Below are 26,679 nucleotides of genomic sequence, written 5' to 3' on the forward strand. Positions count from 1 at the left end.
CTCTCTGAAGTAATGCACACATACACATATGTAAATATGCAGGCAACTAATATACATGGATGCTTAAAGGTGCAATCGGTAACATTGGACAATTAGCAACAGATCAGCGGTCTTTTTTCAGTCCTAAATTACAGACACCCACACTCATCGACACAAACCCAACAGACATTCTGGATCACACCTCTACTGGATGGAGCTGTACATACCCTAAAATAACATTACCACAAGAGTCTCTGCTACAGGACGAGGGAGGCTCTTGTCTGCCCAGTGTGTTTTTACTGGTCTGTTCGAGAGTCCCTTGGAGTGAGATCACATGCAGAGACGGATAAGGAGAGCTATGTTGCTGGCTGGGAACCTGAGGGACAGATGGGAGCCGCACGGACCCGGAGATTTTTCCAGGAAATAAGGACGGGCTTGGCGCATGTTTAAGTCTGATAGATAGATAGATAGACAGATAGAACGGATGGGCGGACGGGCGGACGGATGGGAAGATCTGGGTGTGTGTACATTTCTCTGCTGTGAAGCTGACAGAGAGGGCACGGAGAAAGGTGAAGAAGAGACAGAAAGTGAGCGAGGAGAGAAACCATTCAGGGTAAATCCTCTCTCCCCACTGGCTTTAATCTCTCCATGGGCTGAGCTCGGTGGCTCTGGCCTTACGGCAGACGTCAATCAATCTGAGTGACAGGGGCCGCGGCCTGTAGTGGGGGATGGGGAGGCTTAAGTCACACGTCTGCTGTGGTGTAACACACTCACGTGGTGGGAATCATCTGTATCGAGAAACCTCTTTTATATATATATATATATATATATATATATATATATATTATTTATTTATTTTTAACTTTATATATATTATATTATATATTTCTCTCTTTTTAACACTCTCGCTCACTCACACTAATATATTATATTATGTCTCTCACTCACACTTATATATCATATTAGTGTGAGTGAGAGAGAGTGTTAAAAAGAGAGAGAGGCAGAATGGACGAGAGATCAGAGAAACAAATAACGTGAAAGGAAATGAAAGGAAGGGAAGAAAACGGCACGTCTCAAGTTGGCAGAAGGCTGCTCACGCTGAGAGAGAAATGAGCCATTGACAGATCGAAAACAGGAGAAAATGACACTGAGAAGGTGAATGTGGGGAGAGCTGGTGGGAATGTGAGTGGGAGCTGAGAGCGCCGCAGTTGATAAAAAGCCAGGACACGGGAGGGTGAGCTAAATTAACGTAGATACAGTTTATATTTTTCATTTTTCGTGCCGCTTTCCCTAATATTCCTTCCCTCGTATTCGTTCCTCAAACATCCTTCCCATTCTCCTACATGAGCAATTACTTTGAATCTCGAACATTGTATGTTCAAAGAATATTTTCTTTCTGTTGTTGCGATCTGGGAAATCCGCACTTCATTCCTTCGTTGAGTCATCGTTGAGCAACACTCTGCACGGTGGCCGGGGCGCAAAGCCACATTTGCAAAATGCCAACGTCGATATTTAAAAGAGGGATATGAGGTTGAACAAACAGACAGAGAGAGGGATGAAGAGGAGGGGGGGGCTTTTAAGAGGCCATACCCTTTGTTTATTCCCAGCACACACTCCTCAATTATTGAACACTTTGATGGCTGTAGAGAGAAGGTGGAGGTGGAGAAAGAGAAGGAGGGCTGCGGGAGTACTGGACGTGGGCGATGCTTCATCACGCATCAACACTGCGGCGGCCCACTTTTGGGCGCTGTGCACGATGACTGACGGACTCCTCGGGCCTGCGGCGGGAACGGGGTTTCACTGTCCTCGGTCCCAGCGGGGGGCCGAGAGCACCAGCGCCAAAACTTCATTTTCAGAACTGTCAAACTTATCAAAGTGTACCAGCCTTTGTCTTGTGGCTGGTAGCATTGTACCCGGCATGCCCTGGGCCTGTTATAAAACTGAGGCAGTTCACTAAATATAAATCTATCTGTGTGTGTGTGTGTGTGTGTGTGTGTGTGTGTGTGTGTGTGTGTGTGTGTGTGTGTGTGTGTGTGTGTGTGTGTGTGTGTGTGTGTGTGTGTGTGTGTGTGTGTGTGTGTGTGTGTGTGTGTGTGTGTGTGTGTGTGTGCAGCGAGATTTCTGTTCCAGCTTCAAATCCCCATTGATTTTCTTTGTGTACAGGGCTTTGTTTCGGCCTTTTTGCCTTCAGTTGCATGCACACTAACTTGTGAGATTTTGTTTTTTTTATGAAAATCATCCCTTCAAGACCAACCAAGGAACCAGATTGGGTTTACAGTTTAAGCCGATTAGATGAAAAGAAAAAATTCTGATTTAAAAAAATGGCATTTCCCAGCGAGTTCAGCGTTGTGGCATTCTTCATACGGTGGAAAACATGAGACAGAGCCGCATATCAAGAAAGAAAGAGACAAATATCCGCAGAGAGAAAGGAGAGAAAAAGAAAAACGGTGTTCCGGGGGCGAACGGGAGGGACGTGGTTTGGGCGGGTGCGCCTGCTTACGACGAGCTTCTGAGGCTGCCCGGGTTGTCTCCCCATCATGCACTGGAGCACCAGCAGCAATCACATCCAGCAGCTCCACCACAGATGTCTAAAAGCTGCATACATTTTTCATAGTGTGTATTTCAGGCTCCTCCTGCGTGGATTTCTATGAAACATTGAGTGTCTGGCGGCGCTTCAAGGAGCCAAGATGGAACATGGTCTCCGCACTGTTCACGTGGCGTGTTTTTCTTTGTTGTTTTTGTTGTCCAATTTATTAGTGTTTGTGCACTACGTGTGTAGCTCCCTCCTCTTGTGGCAGTCTGTAAAAGTAGCATTCCTTCTTTGCCCGTTTGCAATTCATGCATGGACTACGAAAGCATAATGTTAATCAGAGCATGAAATGAATGGAGGGGTCAGGGGAGGGATCCGGGTTCCATCTGTGGCTGGGGAGAAGGAGACACGTTTGACAACGTGGGTCTAGCTCCCGTGGCTTCCTTCGGCACTACATTGTTGCTCACCGCGGCTTTAATTTAATCAATTTTCTCGCCCATCCCTACACGTCTCATTTCCAATTCAAACAAGCTTAAATGTCCCAAATGGCAGAACTTTGGAGCGACCTCGAAAGAACTGCCCTTACAGCACATCCGTCATTCTGAGGTCAGCGACGGACCTTTGGAGAGGCAAACGATGTACACAGCAGGGAAATAGGATCCCAAATGGGGAACAACTTAAATAACATGAATTCTCTCGTCATCTCTTTGTCTGCCTATCTGAGTCACACTTTAGATTTGAGGCAGACTGTTATAACCCGCACCTCCCCTCTCAACCCTCCTCTGTCTCTCGGTCCATCTATATTATATATTCACTTTCATTCACCTTTTTCATTATTTTTCTCTTCTTTTTCAGCGTCCTCTTCTGAGACCACAGTTCAACAGCCACCATGGCAGATGAAGCTGACATGCGTAATGAGCTGGCTGACCTGCAGACACGTGCAGACCAGATAGCAGATGAGGTGAGACACACCCACACACACACACACACACACACACATACACGCACACACACACGCACGCACACACACACACACACACACACACACACACACACACACACACACACACACACACACACACACACACACACACACACACACACACACACACACACACACACACACACACACACACACAAATCTCTAATCAGAAAGTTAGCAGGTTGTTGGGTATTTGTTTATGATATCGGAGACAATGGGGTCATATTATACAGTATTACCCAAAATATATATAAAAGAAGGAAGCACATTTCAGTTGAAGTTGTGAATTCTTTAACAACATATATGGGATTTTTATCATCTCAGCTGTAAATATTCTTACCTTCCGCCTGCCAGTTACACACACCTCTCCTCCTTTGGAGAGGCTTGAGTTCCCCTCTCTTAATGAGTCAAGAGGGGCTCAGGAAAGAGCAGATCATTTTGCGGAGCCGAATAATGGAGAGAACTCCAATGACCCTATTAAACATTCATGAGGAGATAATGCAAAACCCGAAAGGCTGTGAGGATGTGAGGAGAGACAAGATGGAAGACACGGCGTGAGAAGGGAGGGGCGAGACAGAGAGAGATCGAGAAAAGTTATTAAGGGAAATCAAAGCGGCGGACGGATGGATGGTGGAGGGAGGGAGGAGGAGAACTAGTGACTCTGTGTATTTGAGACGGGAGAGAGCCGAGGGAGGAAGGGGGAATTAGGAAGATGACGAAATGAAGCTTTGAGATATTGGATAGCGGGACTATTGGGGCGGAGTGGAAAAAAAAGAGAAGGTGGAGATTAGACAATAAATCATAGGATTTGAGGTGACAGGTCGAGGGGAGCAGAGGCGAGGGAAGAGGAAGAGAGGAGCGGAGCGGGGGAAGGGAGGGAGGGAAGGAAAGCACGATGTAGATGTAGGGGAGGCGGGAGGGAGGTGAGGAGAGAACAGACGAGCAAGGCATGTCGGTGTTAGTCACTCGTGCCTCCGCACACACTAAAAAATGAACTAACAATATGGAATATGTAAGGCCCCGCCCTACATCACAGTCAGTGTATATTCAGTAAGATATTATATAGTGTATTTCCCTGTATTCATTAAATAACATCATTGATGGAGTCTGAGTTTTGCATCCGTTGGAGACATCTAAATTTACCATCTCAGCTGTTAATGTTTTTTTCCTTAACACTCTCTCTCTCTCTCTCTCTCTCTCTCTCTCTCTCTCTCTCTCTCTCTCTCTCTCTCTCTCTCTCTCTCTCTCTCTCTCTCTCGCTCTCTCTCTCTCCACAGTCCCTGGAGAGCACTCGGCGTATGCTCTCTCTGGTGGAAGAGGTGAGTCCGTTGAAAACGGTCGCTTACAAAAATGTGTGATTACAGCGACAACCACTTTGCCTGTTTTCATGTGTTGACATTTGGGCTCCAGACATTTACCAACGCAAACGCTGGAGATGAGGCATAACGGCAAAATGTCAACTCAGCTGTCGCAGATGCAGTCAGCAAGGACAGCCCCAACCACGGCGGCAAAGAAAGCCTGGTTAACAATGTTCCTCTGCTCGACTAGTTACAGCTATGAATTTAATACATTTTTCACACATCTAATTAAATGTTTCATTTAAGGTGCACTGACAGGGATGGGAACCTATGGAATCTGTCGTTTGATTAAAAAAAAACTTTTAAACCTTTTGCTTTTTAAGGTTTAGCTTGAGGTCAGGCTAAAGTTGCATGAAAACTGAAGTTGCGACCAAATCAAGTAAAATGAATAAATGTAGAATATGATGAGTCCAGCTCTGCTAAATTTCTGTCAATCCTGCATTTCTACGTGTTTTACGAGCGTTCTGTCAAATTTGATGTGTGAAAACTGCGACGGAATGTGTTTATATTCGTTGATATGATTCCATCCATGCCCAGTGCGTTTGTTCTGAATTTTGTTTCTTAAATTCCTTCAACTCACCCCAAGCCAAAATTTTGACCAATATTGCGCGACAATTGCTGTGGAAAATGAACTGAATGAACTTACTAAAACTAAACCACTGGATTATGCAAAATATGACACAAGACGAGACAATTATCTCAAGTTTAAAATTGTATTTGTTTAAATAATGAAGAGACACAGATTTCACCTGCACAGTAAAAAAAAAAAAAAAAGTCAGTTAATTGGATGAAACAATTTCAGTAGTTAGCGGTTCTATTTGAAAACAGTGAGTTGTGTCATATTACACCCAGCAACCGAACCACAAGACAGGAAGGTTGTAAAAAGAAAAAACAGAGGAGATCCTTTTATGTGCCAGCTTTCTGAAGGTCAACCTTCTGCTTTGCATCTTGTAATATCTTCAGGAATATTGAACAGGATCGTCTCGACGTCGCTCCGGTTTTCCACCTGATGCAGAGCACTGGATTTATGGCTGTGACAGACACACACGCACACACACACACTCACACACACACATCTGCACACACTCACACACGCACACACACACACACAAGCACACATTACATCTGATTGATTGGCCAAACCAACAACAGGCTTGATGCTGGCGTCAAGTCACATTACTTTAAAATAGTAATGAAGACTTAAAACTTTACACTGTACAGTAAGATATGAGGCAATGTTCAAATTATTATTTGGTTTCAAGGGGGCTCAAATACATAAATAACCCCTTTAAGAAAACAACAAAATGATTAATTTCCATTTTTTTTCTTTCCAGTATTAGATTGTCATGAGTCTGTTCTATCTAGGACATTTTATTGCTTTATCGGAGCTTGATTAAAGGGGATTGTCCTTTTTCTTGCCCCCTCGGTGACCTTTTTTATTTCCAAAATACACTAAATGAGGAGAGCAGTGCAGTGCAAGGACCTTGGGGGTTGGGCGCTGACCTCCACGCCGTTCCGATCGAATGTCCAGTCCGGCTGTGGCAGTGAACAATAAACCATCACTTTCATTTCCGCACCAAGGGGAGGGCATTTTACTGCTGAGATTCTGTTTTGTTTTGGGTTTTTTTTTGCAACCAGAGTGGACTCCCCTGAATGGTTGTTCTCAACAGTTTAGGTCAAAAGATGCTGAAAGACGGGGCTCTGTATGCAGCCGAGTCATGTTTGGCTGTTTTACAGCTCCTGTCAGTCGGGTTGACACTATATTTCTATCCCACCAACTGAGCCTGCGCTAGGGGGTTCCTCGCCTGGAACACAACAATATCCCAGCATGTATTATAAATGAGTGTCTCTACATGCCATCCTGCGTTAATCCACTGTTACTAATACATGTCTATTATGCAATGTACTGTTACTTTAAAAGTGTGTGCTTTTTAATCTGTCAATATTTCTTTCTATTTTTGAATTCAAGTGACATTTTTAAGCCACTTCAAGTGTTTAAATGAAAGGCAAAGCTGCTCATTGGACATATTGTCTTAGATTGTCTCTGAAGCCCAATACAGAATGTTTGAAGCACTGGAGGGTACTGTAGCACTGGCACTGCTCCCAAATGAACAAAGGGAATGACACATTTTTAGTATAAATGGTTAGTTGCATTGATTTTGTTTTTACAGGCGAAAATATAATTATCTAGGATTTTAAGGTTCTGTAACAGGCCGTTGCCCCATTGCCATCACTAAAAAGAAAAAAGATAAAAACATAGTTAGTGATTCTTAATCTGATGCAAATCTTACTTCACCTTGAGAAGACAGTGGACGGTGCCCTCACTCTGTTTTCCGTTCTTTAAGTGGACTCTCTGCTTATCTTACCGTAATTTAATAAGTAAACGATACCTGGAACAGTGGGCACATTAAACCAGCAATCTACCAGTGATTTGCTAAGTGATTACTTAAAATAGAAGTCGGACCTGGTGGCACACTGCAGCTATCCTGCATAAGCCAGTCTCAAACTACATCCATGAGTGGTTTTCTATTGTACTGTACTTAGTAAAGCATTAAGGGCGCATTAAAGCAAGACCGTGGTTGCTATGGCATTAGGAGTATTTACTCTGGCTACTTACACTATCTTCAGAAGGATGCTAACATTGTTTGTAGGTCACAAGTCCAAAATGAGTTACAAGGAGGTAAAAAAAAGGAAAAAAATAGAAAACCTAAATAAAACGGGACAAGAAAAGAAATGACATTCATAAGAATTACATTCAAATTACACTCAAGTGCATAAGAAACAGCGTCTGAAAAGCCTGTCAAATCATAAATAAACAGAGAAAGGGAATAAAGAGTGCGCTGCTGGTCTTAACTCTGCAGGGCTTTGCAGAGCTGAGGGGGCAGAGACAATGGTCCTGTGTTTTTTTAAAGAGGCACTGCACACTAGATCACATTTTCTGAGCTGTAAACTGAAATATATGATTGTTCTCTGATTGAACCCATCAATGCTGGTCATAATATTTACTATTTGTTTTTATGCAAATTTGATGAAATTGGTTTAGGAATTGGAATTACAGGTAGTTGGTGCACCATCTACTGACTGAACTCTGCACAAAGTGTGCAGGGACGATGCTGACGTAGATTCGTACTTTTAGTGGCTCATTATGTCACAAATTAAAGAATGCAATCAGATGCACACCAACTTGCATTGACTGAGCTGTGGAACCGTGAAACACGACCATTTTCAAACTTTTGGGAAACGAGCCGCACCCACTCTCAACCCCACTCCTTGCCAACTTCTTAGAATTTTTTTTTTAATTGCGCAGTGGGTGGAGTGAGGCTGCATCCGCGAGGGGGGGAATGACTCTTTATAATTTTCGCACAACAAGCATGGGCTTTATGTGTTATATTCATACTGAAACGGTTATTCAGTACTTTTTGCTACCTTGTATTGATAGCAGATGGCTAGGATGGAAAGGAGAAAGAGAGAGAGAGAAGAGAGAGAGAGAGAGAGAGAGTTAGGGCGAGCGAGCATGGGTAGGGCATCAGTACAGATATCAGATGTCTCTATGGATTAGACAGCCAGAAAAAAACATGGGGATGTGATTGGGCAGCAGAGAAGAGAGATCTGAGCTCCGTGATCTAAATCTGCGTATGGATGGATATGATATTTAATTCTTAATGCAGCGGGGGGGGCATGTATAGCTTTACAAATCAATCTTGGGAAAGCTGGGCGCCAAGGGATGGGGGGTGTCTGTGTAATAACATGGGGGGTGTCTGTGTAATAAAGGCAGCAGCTGTTTGTGATATTCTCCCTTGTAGTTGCATAAAGAAGGAAAGCTCACTTTACAGTGACACAGACAGTATGTGACCGCGCTTCCAGGACCTTGCAGCTGTTTAATAACACGCATGTCTCTAGGAGTCGAATGCGTCTGTGGTGAGATTTAAAGGGTTTGGTGAATCTGGGCCTGGACCTCTTTCTGCTCACCCATTAGTGTAGACTGCATAAACTGAAGGCAGTCTATCATATATGTGGAAGCATATAAAGGCTTCGCGTTACGGAAAAGAGTACTTGACGTGTGGTACATGCGTTGCATATTTTGCTGACAATATGATATGCAACAGCAGGGCAACAACGTAAAATTGTTGTGCCAGGAGCAAAAATGTTACTTTGGTCATCACAAATTTCAGATATAGTTTTTTATTTTTATTTTGATATATTTTATGTCATTGGTGTGCTCTTTAAAAACTAAAATGGTAGTAAATGAATCTGCGTAAACACCTATTTTCACTTTCATTTTCATTTTAAAGTCCCTGTCGATGAAGTGCGCACAAGACCAGAGATAGATACGCACAAAGTATTCCTTTTGCTTTATTGGTGATTCCACAGATGTCTGACTGTAACAAATCTTTAGGGTATAGAGATGAACACTGGTACGGCTATAGTGGAGGGGGTCAATGAAAGTATAAATCAAAACGGAACTCAGGCCCGTCATCCACTTCAGTGCAGCTCTTCTGCTGTCCCACACCTCGCTGTGAGGGATGGAAAAGACCAACCAACTATTTCTTGTGTAGTGTGTATGTGTAAACATGTCATTGAATAATCCCTCAATACAAATCAATGCAAAACAGATCTCCAAATAACATCAATCTGTTGATTATAGAATATTACAGAGTCAAATCTGTAATATTCACAATGGCTGAAAAATGGATATGTCGGATATAACTTTCCAGCGTGATATGTGGGAAGAGGTCGACTCCATAACGATGAGGCAGGAATAGATTCCAGGAGACAGGGTTGTAGCCATCAAGATATAAAATCGATGGTCATCATCCAAGGACTCCCTCCAAGGTTTCACTGTATTTTTCTTGGTAACATAATAAGAGAATAAGAGGAATATTCTCTTGCAGCCGCCATGTTCAGGACCTTCTATCGTGGCCGTTGACGTAGGATAGGATATGTTTACTACCCACTCTGACTAATCCCAGCTAATCAGCCCAGAGAAATCAGAGGAAACATGCAACTGTAATCTAGGTGGTCATGGGAAAATTACGGTGACACTATTGGACAGGAACGCCTCGAAAATAACTAATCACTGTCAAGTAGTTAGGAGTCAGATATTCCACTCTAAAATCCAAAGAATAGATTAGAATCTCACATTTTTTCTGATATAAATGAGTTAAATGGACAAGAAGAGTGAAGGACATTGTATTATTCATTGCTACTAAATCAGCAGCCCTGTAGAACCTTGAACCGGGCGCGTACGTATCAGAGATTCTGGTGAGTCGTGATATGACAGCAAGGTGTAAAAAACACCCAGTAGATATCTGGTGTATTAGGGTGTGTGTCCCTCTGTCAGCAGGGTCCTCCAGTCTGCCTGTCCTGTCAGTTGGCGTGCATGTGCTTCCGTGCGCTGGTCCATGTCTGTTTCGTTTTCATCAACATCTGATATGTCTTTGCGCGTGTGTGTGTCTGTGTGTGTGTGTGTGTGTCTGTCTGTCTGTATGCGTGTCTGTGTGTCTGTGTCTTTGTCTTTGTGTGTGTGTGTGTGTGTGTGTGTGTGTGTGTGTGCGCACGTGTCTGTGTCTGTCTGTGTTTGTGTGTGTATGTGTGTGTCTGTGTGTGTGTGTCTGTCTGTGTGTGTGTGCAGGTGTCTATGTCTGTCTGTGTGTGTGTGTGTGTGTGTGTGTGTGTGTGTGTGTGTGTGTGTGTGTGTGTGTGTGTGTGTGTGTGTGTGTGTGTGTGTGTGTGTGTGTGTGTGCGAGCGTGCGTGCGTGCGCGTGTGACTTTGGGTATAGTGAGCCGTGCAGGGAGTAGATGATATCACCAGATGACATTGTGCCAGTCGGCGAGGTCAGACTTCCTGTCCTGTAGTTTCCCTCCTCGCTGCTGTGCTTTCCCATCGCTCCGAGCAGATTTAAGGAGAGCAGCGTGGCGCCCGGTGTTTCGGGAGGTTCCCTTTTTTTTTTCCCCAACAAAAAATAGTTAAAACTGTTCAATTCAAATCAGTTCTCTCATATGATGTGTGTCATACAATAATACATTTTTAAAACAGATAAAGAAAAACCTATTACTTTCATGACCACATTTGCTTTTCACTGTGAAACAAATGTGCTCTCTCTCTGGATCAAAGCCGTGGGAAGATCAGACCGCGCATGATCGGAACAAGTGATGCGTAAAACGAACGGCTTTAGACTTTTATATCCTACGGGCAACAGCTTGTAAATTGAAGGGCAATGTTTTTGCGGTGCCCTTTCCACTGGTAATTCTGTTGCTACGACAGGAAATCACATCGTTCCGTGTTATTGCTTAATGAAGCATCAACGTGGGCCAAGCTCTGGGAATGGAGCCGCTGACCCCTGCAGCGAACGTCCAAACCAGGTTCTCCAACCTGGCAGATCCTAACTTCTGGAAACATGTTTTAATCACTCTCTCCATTCTCAGACTATTCTAAAGTCATTCTAATATGTCTTTTTTTTTTTGTATTGTTTTAGGTGTTACTTTTGTGAATGGGTCTTGGCGGTCTGTCACATTCTGGTGACAGGGTCAAGTGAACCGAGAAAAAAGTTTCAAATTAAGATCTGATGCAGCGTGCTGTTCTACCGCTGATCTATTCTGCTCTGTTTGACCTTTTTCTCATCTGCCACTTTATTCTCCTCTTTTTCCCGCCTTTCTGCCTCTGTCTTTCCGGTTTTCTTTTTCCACCCCTTCCTCCTTTCACCCCCACTCCTCCATCCAACTGTCATCCAACTGTCCTTCTGCTAGAGTAAAGATGCCGGCATCAGGACTCTGGTCATGTTGGATGAACAGGGAGGTAAGTTAGTTGGGACAGATTGCTGAACCCTCTCTGACGTTTCTTCTGCCTTGTTCTATGTATTCTGCTCCATCTTACTCGATTGTGTTCTAAATCTCCTATCGCTGCTATTCTAAGCTGTCTAAAACTGAATCGCCGAAGTCAGCGGCACATCTGGTATGATTTCTAATGATTCAGTTTGAAATATATATTTTTTAAAATATACTTTTTATTTAAAGCAGAATTACATTGGTTCATGCACTGTCGATCTTTTCCATGAGTTATATGATTGTAATTTGGAATCTGCTTTGGTTTTGTCAGAGCTACTATACCAGATGTGCCTGACAAGCTAGCCTTCTGCTTTGCCGCCTAATTCTACAGCTTCTAAATTATTATTTTGTGGACAAATGTAAAAAAATTTAACCGCTCATCATTTCAATTTTTGCTTATGGCCAATAATACTTGAGTCCTGTATTGTGGAAAACAAATGCCTCATTCACACTTAATGCCTCATGTTCAATTTCAGATGGTTTCATTTGAAATGTGTCAGATTTTTTTGAATTTGTGTATGGAAAATGCACAAAAAAACTGGGTGTTATTAATATTCTAACATATTTTGTGAAAATTAAATCACGAAATGTTTTTTTTCATCATAAAAATATATTTTTCTCATTTATTTTGGCTTGTTGCCGTAGACCTGATGTCTGATGAGACAATTGTCATTGTCCAGAGCTTGGCAAACTAAGTTTCTCCTCAATGCTCCATTTATGTAATGTCACTTCTTAAACTGATATCAGTTCACAGCACCGATCCATCGGCCATAACATGCCATTACTTGGGGTCTGTGGCAATGCAATTAATAAGCATTGTTGCATTAAGTGTGACTGAGGAATTGCGTCACGGTGGAAGCACCAGTCTGTCCACCATGCATAGAAATGTCGTCCTTGCGAGATCATTTGCATGCTTTAACACATCGGTGGAGGTCTCAACCTCAGCATTTTCTGTATTTAACATTAAAACCATGCTTTTTACTGTCCTTCGTCCATGAGCTCTCATGAGTTCCTGGGAGGCCATTTCTTGAGTTACTGGGCTAAAGAGGTGAGAGTAAAGTGCAGGCTACGTTTTAGCCTCGTCCTCTTAAACGAGGGGACACAATGATCAGTTCCACTGGTAATGACAAACACACATCTCTCCCATTCACCCCCTTATCCACTCCGGTTCAACCTCTGCCATCGCCGGGCTGCAACCTGGCTCCAAATTCACAACAGAGGGACAATGCACAGCACAGATGTGTCACACACAGCAACAGATCATGTTTGAAAGCTTTGGGTCACACCAGCAGGGAGAAGGGCGGTGTGGCATTGCTGACTCAATGGATTTTGGAAAAAGAAAGACTAATATTGAACACATTCACAAGCCTCTAACATACAAGTTCCCTTTGGCTTAACCTAAAAGTCTTCTCGGCTATTTTGCAGTAATTATTTTTATCTAAATCTAATTAAGCCTTATGAATATATTTTAAAAAAGGACATATATTATTTAATTCTATTACATTTTCATTTTGTGGAGTCAGCAGCATTAACCATCTGAAAGGTAGATCAAGTCCAGCAGATTGGTGTTCAACCTTTTCTTATGATGATTTGTTAAATTTAGACTGTTGAGGTCTTTGTTGCAAGAGGGAAACAAAATGCAAGAACAGAGAGAAATTAAAATCTGAACAAAAATAACGAGCTAAAACAAAGCAGAAATACATCTTCAATACGTCTTCATCTTCAACAGACAACAATCTCTATAGTGAAACACATTGGGGTATTTCTTCTCGTAGATTATGCCCCTGGCCTCAACTTAAAAATATTTTACAACTGCGAAGAATCAATAACTTTGTAATGCTAACACATAAAGGGAAACTGGTTCATGGGACCTGAGTATAGAGTGAAGAAAGCAAACCTCGTTCAGTGTCGTGGTGCGGCCTTATGGTAGAATCCACCGGACACGGTGGCGCAGTGCACGGGCGCGGCGTGCAGTAAGTGCTCGTTTCCTATTAAATGCATGTTAATCCACCGTTGCGGCTCCACTGGCCACGTCCGTCGCATAGGGCCGTGTGGCATTTCTCCATTTTTGAGCGAGAGGTCTGTTTTATTTTTTTAAAGGTGCGCGGCAAAGCGATAGACAAGATAAAACGACATAGAAACGTTTTTGTAAAGAGTGCAATAAATTGAAATGTGATTTACATGAGTCTACATTGTACCAGAGGCCTAGAGCTGCTGTCGGATTTGCTTATTATTTGCTTAAGAACAAACGTGTCATACGTAGAAGTTATACAATACAGTACAAACCACTGTATGTCCCACTGAATGTCCCACTGACCAATTTCAACAATTACAGTTGTAGCTCACATTCCAATATACTGTATTGTAACGCTTGGCGGGGCCGACCAGACAGACACATTGAAGGAGGCGCAAAGCTCTGCTCCGTGTAAAGCAGAAGCCGGTTTTATTGCCTGCTGCGAGGCTTACAGCTACCCAGAGGCTGAGGTGTCCAGTCGGAGAAAACCCCCCTGGGACGACCGTGTCCATTTGTATTAGGGCTTCTCTTCAGACACTCTCTCTCGCTTCCACTGGCACCAGGAGCTCGCCTCACTTCCCTCTCTCCTCTCCTTCCACGCTCCCCCGGGGGACCCGCCCCCGAGGCTTCTGGGCCAATTACCCACTATCCTGGACACCTCCCCTCCAATCAGAAGAACTTGTTAAAATTATAACAACCCACCAACGAACTTGAACCCCTGTCTCCCCCCTGCCCTCCCATAGTCATACACACAGAGTGTTTCACTATTAAAAGTTATTTATGGTGGATGACTATAAAAGTTTTATTATACCCTTTAACTGGTTAACTGCAAGACCTTGTTTAACTTAAAGTGTCTGCGGAGATCATTGGACATATTGTGAGACAGTCCAAACAAAATCAACATGTTGTAATTTTTAAACAAGTAGGAAGCAGAAATTACAAATATTGTTTTATATTTTCACACAATAACTTAAAATTTAAATAACTAATGAAATGTTGAAAAAGTATTAAATCACTGTCATTTCGAATACTCCTCCTCTCCCTACAGCAACATTGATGCGTCTGGGACGCTCCACCACGTAGCCGGTGAAAAACCACTCTCCGGGCAGTGCCCGTATGCTGCGCCAACGCGCCCAGTGGACTTCTACTGTTAGAGTGCAGTTTCAAGCCTGGAACAGCTGGACTGTGTGTGGGCCTATCTGTATATTATAGGAAGGCATATTTTGTCTGCAACCTGGACATGTGTGTGTGGGTGTGTGCGTGCGTGTGTCTGTGTGTGTGTGTGTACTTGTAATACCACAGGGGTTGAGCTTCCCTCCATGCATGAAAGAGCAGCCTAATTAGCCTGTCAAAGGGAACAGATATCCTTTCTGTCTCCTCTCTCTCTCTCTCTCTCTCTCTCTCTCTCTTCCTCTTCTCTTCCCGTCCCCTAAGTAATGGCCGGACCAGCCTGCTCCGTGCTGGCACCGCAATCAATTCACAGATTCAAATTACCTCTGCTCCTTAGCAAACTTCCTCCGCACCTTGCCCCCTCCCGTTCCTGCAGGCCTCTACCTCCATCTCTGCCTTCCTCATTTCTCTTCCCCCTGTCTTTCCTCATCTGCCTCTCTTTCTCAGAGCCTGTCCCCCCTCTGCATGCATGGCCCCCTCTCTGTCTCTCTCGTTTCATCTCTATCTCAATGTCCCTGTTTCTCCGTCTGTCTCCTTGAGTCTGGGTATAGCTGTCTGTCTTCCTCAGCGTCTCACGATCTTCCCTTTCACACACAATATGTTTGGAAGGAAAACACCAGTATTTTTTCACGTACACCTTATTTTTGGGAAACCCAAGTGACATCACAGAACCTTTTAAATTGATCCAACATTGTAAGAATAGCTTCAGCTCTCACTCTCCCAATAAGCGCTGTATCTACAGAAACCAACAAGTACCTGTAAAGTTAAAATAGGATTGTGTTTTGAGACAAACCATAGACAAACGTGTTGTTAATCACCCAGCCAAATTTGAATGATTTAGAGAACCGTGGATAAAATTAGCTTTTATAGGCGCCAACTTATGTATCTGCTGGTGGGTGGCGGCGGCGGGGGGAGGGGCCTGAGGCATCCACAGGATCGGCGCCAAGACTGGGCAGGCTGTTAGTTTAGATGATTTTACCACTGATGCTCCGATTCCGACCTGGTGTTGGCCATGCCGGGTATGATCGCTCATCATCATCATCGAGTTATGATTTAGCCCCGCCCAAAAAATATGGACCACAATATTTTTTGGGCATTTTTTCATGCTTTATTGGACAGAGACATGAAGGGCAGTGGAGAGGGAGAGAGAGGGGAGGACATGCTGCGAATGGCCTGGTGCCGGAATGGAATCCGGGGCCGCTGCGGCAGGGACTTTAGCCTTGAAAACGCTGCGCTCCACCGGGTGAGCTACCGGGGGGGCCCTGTGAGAAACAGTTTAACGGTTCGACTCCACAATTTGGTACGACCATCGTTCACAGTCTTTTAACATGTTTTCAGCAATTACTTTATAACATGTGTAATGCATTTTGAAACAAATCACTGAATTCACTGAACGGGGACTTTGAACTTGTGATTATATAAGAAGCACCAAACAATTAGCCTCCAAAAAATATGCTTCCAGGTATGAGCTCTTTCATCCCATCTTCCTACCAATAAAAAGACAATACTAATGCACATAGGGAGACACACTCTCTTGGTCTCTGTATGCATGTTTGTGCACACGCAGACCACGATGGCAAGATTTGTCGATCCTTGCAGTGATGCATTGCCTTCATCAGAGGTCCAATTGCAGCTAACGAGTCCGTCCCCGACTTTTTGGGTGCACGTTGACCTGAAAACGCGTCTCAGGCGGGGCTGATAGATCGCCTCACCGCTCAGCCCCTCATCCGCCAGGCACCGCCTTTTCAGCTGGCATTAATAAACAGATGCTTGTGCGAGGCACTCGTCATAACTCTGTTGCAGGGTGATGCATAACGAGGGAAATACTGAGGCCCATTATCCCCAACCCATCTGTTATGCCAAGCACTTCATTGATTTATTTTAATTGTTTTGTGATACTCTGCAAGCCCCCGATAAAGGGAAATCTCTTTTTGCCATCAACCTCACCAGCAGATCACCACTCTGCCGCCACGACTTGAAGCGGCTTGAATCCTAAATCTAAATGTAGACATTCTATGACTCTTTCCTCGGTAACATGGAAAGTTGCGATTGAGCCACTCCCCTCTTAGAATAATCCTCCCTGACAAATTCGGGGGAGGAAGGTCGTGAGGAAGGGCCAGATTGTCAGGTGGTGAGGAGATAAGTGTGCCGTTCACTCTTCCTTTCCGTCTCTCTCTCATGTTCCATCTCTTTTCCAATCCCTCGCTTTGCCTGGGATTAGCAGGCAAGGCCAATTACGGGTGCTACGTACTGTTTTCCCGGTGAACTCCAAGGAATAAGCCTGTACCCAGTCACACATATTAGTTTGTAATTTGCCATTTAATCCTCCGCCGTGAGCTGAAAATCAGTTTTACAGGAAATAATCCCCCCACTGCCCATCTTCTCAGTGATGGACAATTTCAGGTTCAGAACATGACAGTCCCGCCACGTTTTTTTCCTCCATCCACGCACTGAGAGGACTGATTTCACTCATTAGTACTGTAATTTGTGTGATCCTAATTAGCAAAACCAGATGGTTGACGGAAACTACTGTACCGTGGTAGACATTTACTTTCTGAACCTGGAAGTTCCGTTCCTGGTTCGACAGATTGTTTTGGGGTTTAGCGCCACAGCCTAGAGGCTTTATCTTGGGAGAGTGCGTCCATCTGCACAACAGCAATGTTTTGTTCCTGACTCTCGAGTTCCGGTTCTCGCCCTTCATCTAGCATCATCTGTGCTGGTGTTGTTGGTTATCTGGGAATTAAAGCTGTACTACACAGAACCGTCCAGGAACTTCAGCTTCGGAGTAACGCTAATTATCAGGACATGCGCCCAGTCTCTCTTAATACCTGTTAACATTTCCAGAGTTACTGACATTTGACATCTGACATTTTACTGCATACACTTTTAAACCTGCCTTGCACAGCTTCTCTGTGCATAAGTGGCCGGAATTCCATAGAAAAATTGAGTGTCCACTTGAAACAGTGAACAAGAAAGACAAAGATAGAGAGAGAGAGTAAGAGAGAGAGAGGCCGGCGGGTCAAACCAATTTGCACACTAATCGTCACGCTGGCTCCAGAATCACAATGACATCCATAATGTCCTCTCTTAACACAAACTGCGGAAACAATCTGTTGAAAGGACAAGCATCTTGATCAGACACAAGGTGCAATAGAAGCCTGAAAAGTAACACGGTCAAGGCGTTTTTAATTAAGACGCTCAAGAAGGTGTGTGTCCGACGCTGCATTAAGAAGCTTTGCCTCTCGGGAATGACGGTCGCCTTAACATTTACATTCCTTTTCGAAAACCTTTGATCACTGGGTGTGATTTGCCTTCTTCCCCGCCAACTGAATAACGTTGCCGTTCCCCTCGACCCGGTCTTTGCCATTAAAGAGATTGACGGTGGAGCTGACCTTGAATTAAAGCTTTTTATAGTCCTATGAAGTCGTGTGAATAGTGCTAGTATTGACTGCTGGGGTTATAGAACAGTCATGTTCAGAGCCTCCATCTCCCGCTCCGCGTTTCTAACTCCACTTTTGACACACATCTGCCGAGCGAGGCACTCTTTCATCGCTGTTGGTCACTTCTTGTCATAGTTTCATTACTTTGTTAAGTGCCTCCGTCACTCCCAATCTCCTCTTTAATTTAATCTCTGTTTTTCCAATTCATTCCACTCTGACATTTCCTCGGGACATCGAGGAAAAGTCAAAAATCCTTTTAACCAAGTCATTGTTTGTCTTGCACTATCCTTCTCTCTCTCTCTCTCTCTCTCTCTCTCTCTCTCTTTCCTCTTGACCTGCACCCCAATCTGTCTTTGGTTCCTTCATCTTTGTCTGTGTGGCAGCATTAGGACCTCCTCACTAACCAAACCAATGGTTTCCAGATTGTGCACATTGTCTGTGTATGAGGTATACTGCAACCGCTTTTCAGACTGAACTCGTTGAAGTTGATCAGTGGAGGTAGGAAAAAAACCCAAAAACTTGCCGCGAACACGGAGTTGTCAAGGAAAGTGAGTAAATGAGAAAATTAGTAGTATCTGAATTTTCCTTAAAGAAGGTCATTTCAGAGCCCCTGCATGGGTCACCTAGACATGTAAAACCTTTTTTTTTACAATGGAAAGTTTCCGCTATTCACTGACAATGTACAGTACATCCACAAGACCCGCACAATATGCATTGATTTGTGTACGCAACGCGCACCCAAATCAATGCTTGATGCCAGCTTGCCCATGTGCATTCAACACATTCTGCCTCTTGCATCGTAGCCTATGTGCTAGCCATCCAACACAAACCAGTCCTATTCATTTCACTGCTGTCATGCCTTTGTCCTCACCAGAGCAACTTGATCGTGTCGAAGAGGGCATGAACAAGGTCAACGCAGACCTGAAGGAGGCCGAGAAAGATTTAAAAGATTTAGGACAATGCTGTGGTCTGATATGCCCATGTATTAAAAAGTAGGTACCAGCAGGGAGCCCCGTGCTCTAGCCTGTCCAGTGCCGGTGATGGTGGTGGTGGTGATGGTGATGTCTGATGTCTCTCTTGTCACAGTCAATGTCTCTTTTTGTCTCCTCTTCCTTTGTCTTCCCTCTCTACCACCCCCCGCCCCCCTTCCTTCCACCCGGCCCTGCTTTCTTCTGTTTTCTTCTTCTTCTCACGTGCTTTCGTTCATTTGGTGGAATATTTGACAATGTGTTGGTAATCAGAGCAACTGGAGCGCATCGAGGAGGGGATGGACCAAATCAATAAGGACATGAAGGATGCAGAAAAGAATTTGAACAATCTAGGACAGTTCTGTGGTCTATGTTCATGTCCCTGTAACAAGTAGGTGCAGCCTGCGTTGCCTGACTGCATGTGTCTCAATGCCTGCCTACCTGTCTCTGTATGCCCGCTTCAGCCTTACGGTGTTTAGAGCATGGTGAACTGTGCTGTGAGCAGTACACTACACACTATGGAAAGGCCCGCCGACACTGTGTGTGTGTGTGTGTGTGTGTGCGTGTGCGTGCGTGTGCGCGTGCATGCATGCGTATGGATGCATGTGCACGATGCATGTGACAATATGTTCCGCTCTCGAGTGCTGTCACACTATGCACTACGGGGCACATCAGACGCCACTCTACTCCCTCTCCAACCCCACGGCTGCCTTAAAAGCCCTTCATTCATCAGTGGATAACAAATTGTCTTCTAGCAGGGATCAGCATAAGGACCACTGTGCCCCCCCCCCCCCACACCCAAAACCCAGCCCCACCCGAAACCCAGCCCCGCCAGCAGCCCTTTAGAGACCCTCAACTATAGAATGAAAAACTCTAATCACCTTCTCTTTTAATTAACTAATTTGAATTAATTTCTTTTCCTGTTTGTCGATTGCCCACAATTGATGGCTGATAACGTTCACATTACAGGGATGCAAAGTTTTTATGCAGCTACGGTCTGGTCTGCCGTTTTTTTTTAGCATCAATCAAGTACAAGTTTTCTCCCGGGACATTATGACTAATTCAATAACCACATCTGTATATATGGAGTAGAATAAGGGGTACATGAAGTAATTAATCAAGAGAGAGAGTGATGAATGGAATAAAAAGTATATGAGAAAAAGTGTTTCAACAGCAAAGATAAAGTAATATGATGTCTATTTAAGGTACATTGTAATATCAGGCGTTGGTAACAAATTACTTCCTTCCATACGGAAAATCATTGTTTGCACTTTTTTCCATTTAGTTTACAAGCATTTAGAATCTCTCAAGGGTGGAAAAACTCATGAGATTAATATTAGAAGCGGGCTGACTGCCCGATCTGAGAAGAATTCAAAATTATCATAAAAATGTGTTAGTATTCTAATTTGAAACACAAAACAATCTCAAACACTACACTGATTTGTTAGTGATCACTGGGTTTTGGGTCTATTATTTACTGTTATGGGTACCGCAGTGTTTTCAAATGCCAAGGGCTTAGTTCATTTTAACCATGTTTCACCATAACATTTAGACCCAGTCTTAATTTACAATAAGATAAACAGTATAGATCCGACAAATACTGACGAAGGGCCTTTATACGTCCCAGTTTTTATTTTATGACTTGTAAAGCAGTTTGTAAGGCCCCTGTAATGATGGGGTGTAACTACAGCTCCTCCTCCCTTCCCGCCGGGACCCTCCTGCCCTCAGCCAGAAATTATACAAGAGGTAGGCAAATTGAGTATGGGTGGATATGATATTATTACATATGAGCTCTGTTCCGCCATCATAAATGAATTGATGTGCGTGGTTTATTATTCTAGAACTTATGCGTCGATGCAGATCCCTATCACTCATTTTTTGCCAAGCTCTTGTATGATTTGTTCTCTACCCCCTCAGCGGCCAAACCATGGCCACTGAGCCATGTCTGAGCAAACTACAACTGCTGAATGCACACTTGTCATTCTCAGAGCTATGGAATGTACAGGGGCTTCACAGACCAGATAATTCATATTGGTGAAATCACTTGGAAATGGCAACGAAGGTCAATGCTGAAATATGCTCAGTTAACCTTCCCCAGCGAACAAGTATGAGCACATGTGTTTACTGACTCACTCCGGCTGCACATTTCCTTTGTTTTTACCTCTCAAGACTTGTGATTCCTATAGCTCTGACGTAGCTCAGGTCCTCCCTGTTACAACCCACTTCTGTTACATCATCAACCGGTGATGTCATCTTATGGATTTCTATACAGTCAACTCTGTGTCCAGTAGCATCACAAGGCTTGCACATAGTATTAGACATGTGGGGGTTCTGGTTGTGTTACACAGGTTTTCAATTGTGAAAAACAAAAAACAGACTAAATTTACTTGCAGGTGACATGAATGTTTTATGTGTGACCTCCCTGTTTTGTTTTGTTTTCACTATGCCAAGTAGAATACTTTGCAAACTTTTTTTTTCAACCGCTATTAGGCTTTATCCAGTCAGATCAGTCCATCCAGATGTAATGAGGGGCTAAATAAAAACATCACAAAGTCCAGTCTTTCTTAATGATCATTCGTTCACCCTGGTTTGTGTCGAGGATCTTCTCACTTGGTTGACTCGCTCTCAACAGACTGACGATGTTGATATGATGTGCTCTGCCCTTTCCCGCCCTCACCCACCCTCACCCACCCATTCCACATGTATGTTACACTCCCGCCCGGTGTCTCTGTGTGTACTCCATGTGTGTACTGTGAGTGATTGTGTGTGTGTGTGTGTGTGTGTGTGTGTGTGTGTGTGTGTGTGTGTGTGGAAGCATGCGCGTGTGCGGGTTGGGATTCTCCGTCCTTGTCCTTTGTCTTGAGTCCTGACTATGTTTGTTGTGTATCTTGCGTTGTGTTGTATGTGCTTGTGAAAGAAGGTTGTTTTTTTTTAAGGACATTCAGTACTTTCTAACACAAGCCACATCCAAGCTTATTGTGCTAAAATACAATTGATCAGTACACTGGATCAATTCTGCACAACTAGACGTAAATTGCATGTATGTGACTACACCATACGTTGCTGCATGTGGCTTTTGATGGTGAATTGGCTTGACCTTATGCTCTGCGTTGCGTACCATCGTACATGTATTCATGCATATACTACCATCTTAACCATCACACATACAGTAGATATAAGTATATAGATGATAACAATGTCTTCTAATCTAATTTTATATCACTTTCGTACTCTGAGCACACACACACACACACACACACACACACACACTCTCACGCACGAAAATACCCAAGCTGACTGCTGAATGTGTGCGACAGGATTAAGGGTGGGGGCCAGGCGTGGGGAGCGAACCAGGATGGAGTGGTAAACAGTCAGCCAGGAGCCCGCGTGGTGGACGAGCGCGAACAGATGGCCATCAGTGGAGGCTTCATCCGCAGGTACGTGGGTGTGTGTGCGTATGTTTGTTGTGCGCAGATAGGAATGTGTGTGCATGCAGCAAGATACATGTAAGAGTATATTATGGGATGTCGGAAAATATCAACACACTTGAGCTTCGTGATGAAAGAAAGAAGAAACAGTCTTTATTTATCACGCAACACACCACACTACAACACATGCTTGCACACACACACACACACACGCACATGCTTTGATGGTGGCCGGTGAAATGGATTCTCTGCTTTTGACCCATCCTGGCTTGTCCTTCCTCCGGGGGCACAGCCAGGAGCAGTGGGCAGCATACGTGGACGCGCCCGGGGACCAGGTGATAAACGTCCATCGCTGGTCAGACAATGATGGGTGCATGTTTTTGGTGGGGGTCCTTACTGACGTGAGGTGGAGGAAACCCCATGTGAGCACGGGGAGAACATGCAAACTCCACACAGAAAGGCTCCTATTTGGGAGATAACCCACCGGAGCACGGTGCCAGCAGCGCCCCAGGCGGGAATCGAACCCAGGACCTTCTTGCTGTGAGGCAGCAGTGCAATGCACTGCGCCACCGATGCTTCGATTCCATAGATTACCAAAATAACCGTCAACTTATAGACGATACGAAAACTGTTTTCCACCCACTGTTGCTTGGCTGCATTACAGTATTCTTAATCACTAATATTGGGAGACATGGTTGTCTGTTGCATTGTATCTTCATGTGTATTGATCTGTTTTTGGAGAAATACCCATTGATGACGAAATTACAATATATTGCTGTTTTAATAACATTGCAATTATCATGAAGTAGCTGTGATTATTGATAATAGGAAGCCTGAATGTACTTGCGTTTGTGGGACCTTCAGTGTGTAAATATTTTCTTGTGTGTGTGTTTATAAACAGTGTGTACATAGATGTGTGTATGTATGTATATAAGGTTCTTTGCATCACATTCAATGTAACGGCACTTCATAGTTGTAATTTCAGTATACTTAATACTTACTTTGTTAGAAATAAAGCCATTTCAGTGTCTCTCTCTTTGTATTTCCAGGGTAACAGAAGACGCTCGGGAGAACGAAATGGATGAGAACCTGGAGCAAGTGGGCGGCATCATTGGGAATCTGCGTCACATGGCCCTGGACATGGGCCAGGAGATCGACACCCAGAACCGCCAGATCGACAGGATCATGGACAAGGTATGTTGAGACTAGTTTTCGACCGATAATGGTTTTTCAGTGGCTGACACTGATGTCGATATTCAGAGAGTGGGGTGGCCGTTGGCCGATTTATAATGCAGTTAACATGTAGATTTTTTTTGCATCCAATACAATACAACAATTTAATAAGAATTACAAATGAGACACAAAATTGCTGAACTTAAATGAATGAATCAAATAATTTATTTAACACTAATGTTATTGTCTGCATTGTGTCTCTGTAGTGCACTTATATTAAATAAAACAGGTATCCGCTTAATAAATGTCCACAGGTAATCAAAAACTAAACTTTGTAAAAATAAAAGTTGAATGAATGAAAAATAAAAAAACGGAAATAATAAACTGCATGATATTAAAATCTGGTCAGGAAATAGAGTGTCTCCCTGTTACAGAAGTGCAGGATTTTATTATTTACATGTTAAGTATTTACACAGAAACATCCAGTTTTTGTGAAATTAAGTCCTATAGCATCATAAGACAATGGGCAGACGCTGTGATGCGGCTCTGGACACACAGGCAGCCACGTGCGGGGGGGGGGGGGGGCTGAGGGTGTCCAAGCACCTGCCCCTTGATGTCCATGATGCCCTTCTTATGTGCCACCTTTTTTTAAGCGGGAATTGGCATCAAGGTAGCGGATTTCCACGATCTGGACATGATGATCTGCGCTCCGTTCCCTCATTAAACAGAAACTAAAAAGATGTGTGGTTAAAAAAAATTGCTTCATACAAGTTAGGAAACACACAAAAATAAATACATCAAAAATAAAAAGACAGGAAAACAGGAACGCACGCATGGAGCAGCGCTGTCCGGAGGAGAAAAAAATCTCCACTTCAATTCTCTGTTAGGTTTACGTTTTGCCTCAAGTGCAAAGTATTTCCAAACAGCACTCCCGCTGTTTTCTTCCTAAACCCATCGCGGAGGCTCTGCACACGGCATCTTTAATGAGCTAACACCAGAACAAACCAGAGCGCATGAGACAGTGAAGCCAGCGTGTGGGTGAGAGGAGGCGGGGCTATGTGGGCACCGCAGCGTGTGACTCGCTGTCGGAGAGGAAGCGAGGAAGCGCAGCTGGTGCCGGTATATCCATAGTGCGGAAAATGGGTGTTGAAACAGTTTTGAATATTCAGAATCGAGATGTATGGAAAAATCTTTATTTTTGACAACACTAGTCTGCAGACATTTCAGTTTATGGGCCTCGTGAGCGCAGGCTTTCGGCCAATGCCGATTATCTCAAAATGCGCAAATATCGTCAGCGGACAAGGATAACGTGGAATAAAACTATTTTTCCTCGTCGCTCACCACCTCTGTGTTCCTTCCTCCTTTTTCTTCTGTCCTCCAGGCCGACTCCAACAAGACCAGGATTGATGAGGCCAACCAGCGGGCTACAAAGATGTTGGGCAGTGGCTAGGCTGCCGGGAGACGTGCATTCATCCACAGTTTACCCCCATCAACCCCGCTCAACCCCCCCCCCAACCCCGCCCCGTCCCAAACACCTGCGACCCCCGGCCCTCTCCCTTGCTTGTCAGTGGGTGGCGCAAAATTCATGCTTTTATCGTGATACTTACTCTGTAGAGGTTTGCACACATGCACATATCAGACCGTCTTCTGACCCCCTCCTCCTCCTCCTCCTCCTCCTCTCTGTCGTCAATGTCGTACCGTGTCGTCTCTCTTTGTCTTTTGCTAAAATATGATAGTCCTTTCGCCCGATGTCTGCCTACTCTCCCCCAGCCCGCTCCCTTCTTGTATATAGTCCTTCTTTAATGGTTTTGTGGATTTAAATCCGTTGCCTAGAACTCTTTGTACGTCACTCTGTCTCTCTCGCTCGTTGTCTCAGTCTTGTTGTCTGTCATTTTTTTAAGTCGATGTGTAATATAAACTGTATACACTCCTTGCTCCAAAACACCTAACATTGTGGGATGTGCTTGTCTTCATGCCGAACCTCCCCTCCCTATCAGTATTCTGCTATTGTCCATGTAAAACACACTGCATTTCTCTCAGTATTGATGTTGTGATGCTAAACTATAAGACCACGGCGGTTCACGATGAATTCAAAGCCCTCCCGCCCTCCAGCCAGGATCCCCCACCGCAAAACTACACTATGTATTGGATCGACGTGGACACTGGGATGTCATTACAGCAGCCGTCTCCATCTACAAATTATTACAGCTGCTCTAGCGCACCTCAACCATTTGAGACCAAGGTTGTTCGTTTGGCAAGAGAGAGGCGAGAGTTTGACTGTAAGCACCGGAGTCGTTGGTTAGACAGCGTTGTCTCTATTGATGGCACAGAATTCACACAGTTTGTCGTAACCTTTCTCTCAGGGACTTGAATCCGAATATGTATGAATATGTAACTCACACCTTGTGATTTTTAATCAAAAGTAAAAGTTGGAACATCTAACCACGCACTTAATAATCTGTGTTTGCTCGGCGACCAAACGCGCGCGGCGTTGGGAGTAGGACTGCTCTGTTCGTGGGATCCTTCTGTAACCATCAGCACGCTATCTAGCCTCGAACCTGGATAGTTACACTTGGATTTGGTGTGAGAGGCAGTAGGACAGCGCTTGGCTGGAGGTCAGGGTCGCACAGCAACGCAGCAACAGATAAACAAATCTAATGATCACTACTGTAAACAGGCTCATATAAACCACACACACTGGCAGGTGAGTCAACAACCTGGGCACATGCCGGCTCAGCTCCATTATACAACGGTTCACTATATATATATATATATATATGTATTGCTCAGTACGCGTGTTATGCATGTCCAA

General features: G+C 44.1%; 1 protein-coding gene across 2 annotated transcripts; it reads left to right on the plus strand.

The window, feature by feature from the left end:
• Nucleotides 1-3,398: 3,398 nt before the first annotated feature.
• LOC307228508 (synaptosomal-associated protein 25-A-like) lies at nt 3,399-25,317 on the plus strand (the record flags this gene model as incomplete). 2 transcript variants are annotated; one of them, XM_079998190.1, is made up of 7 exons in its annotated part: nt 3,399-3,470; nt 4,769-4,810; nt 11,597-11,645; nt 19,173-19,290; nt 22,584-22,703; nt 23,744-23,888; nt 25,249-25,317. In XM_079998190.1, 7 exons carry the CDS (start codon nt 3,399-3,401, stop codon nt 25,315-25,317), a joined length of 615 nt encoding a protein of 204 aa, XP_079854316.1. The 2 variants fall into 2 exon arrangements, with proteins under 2 accessions (XP_079854316.1, XP_079854315.1); XM_079998189.1 differs by lacking the exon at nt 19,173-19,290 and adding an exon at nt 19,540-19,657.
• Nucleotides 25,318-26,679: the final 1,362 nt, after the last annotated feature.

This window comes from Zeus faber (genome assembly GCF_960531495.2).
Source record: "Zeus faber genome assembly, chromosome: 3".
Lineage (NCBI taxonomy): Eukaryota > Metazoa > Chordata > Actinopteri > Zeiformes > Zeidae > Zeus > Zeus faber.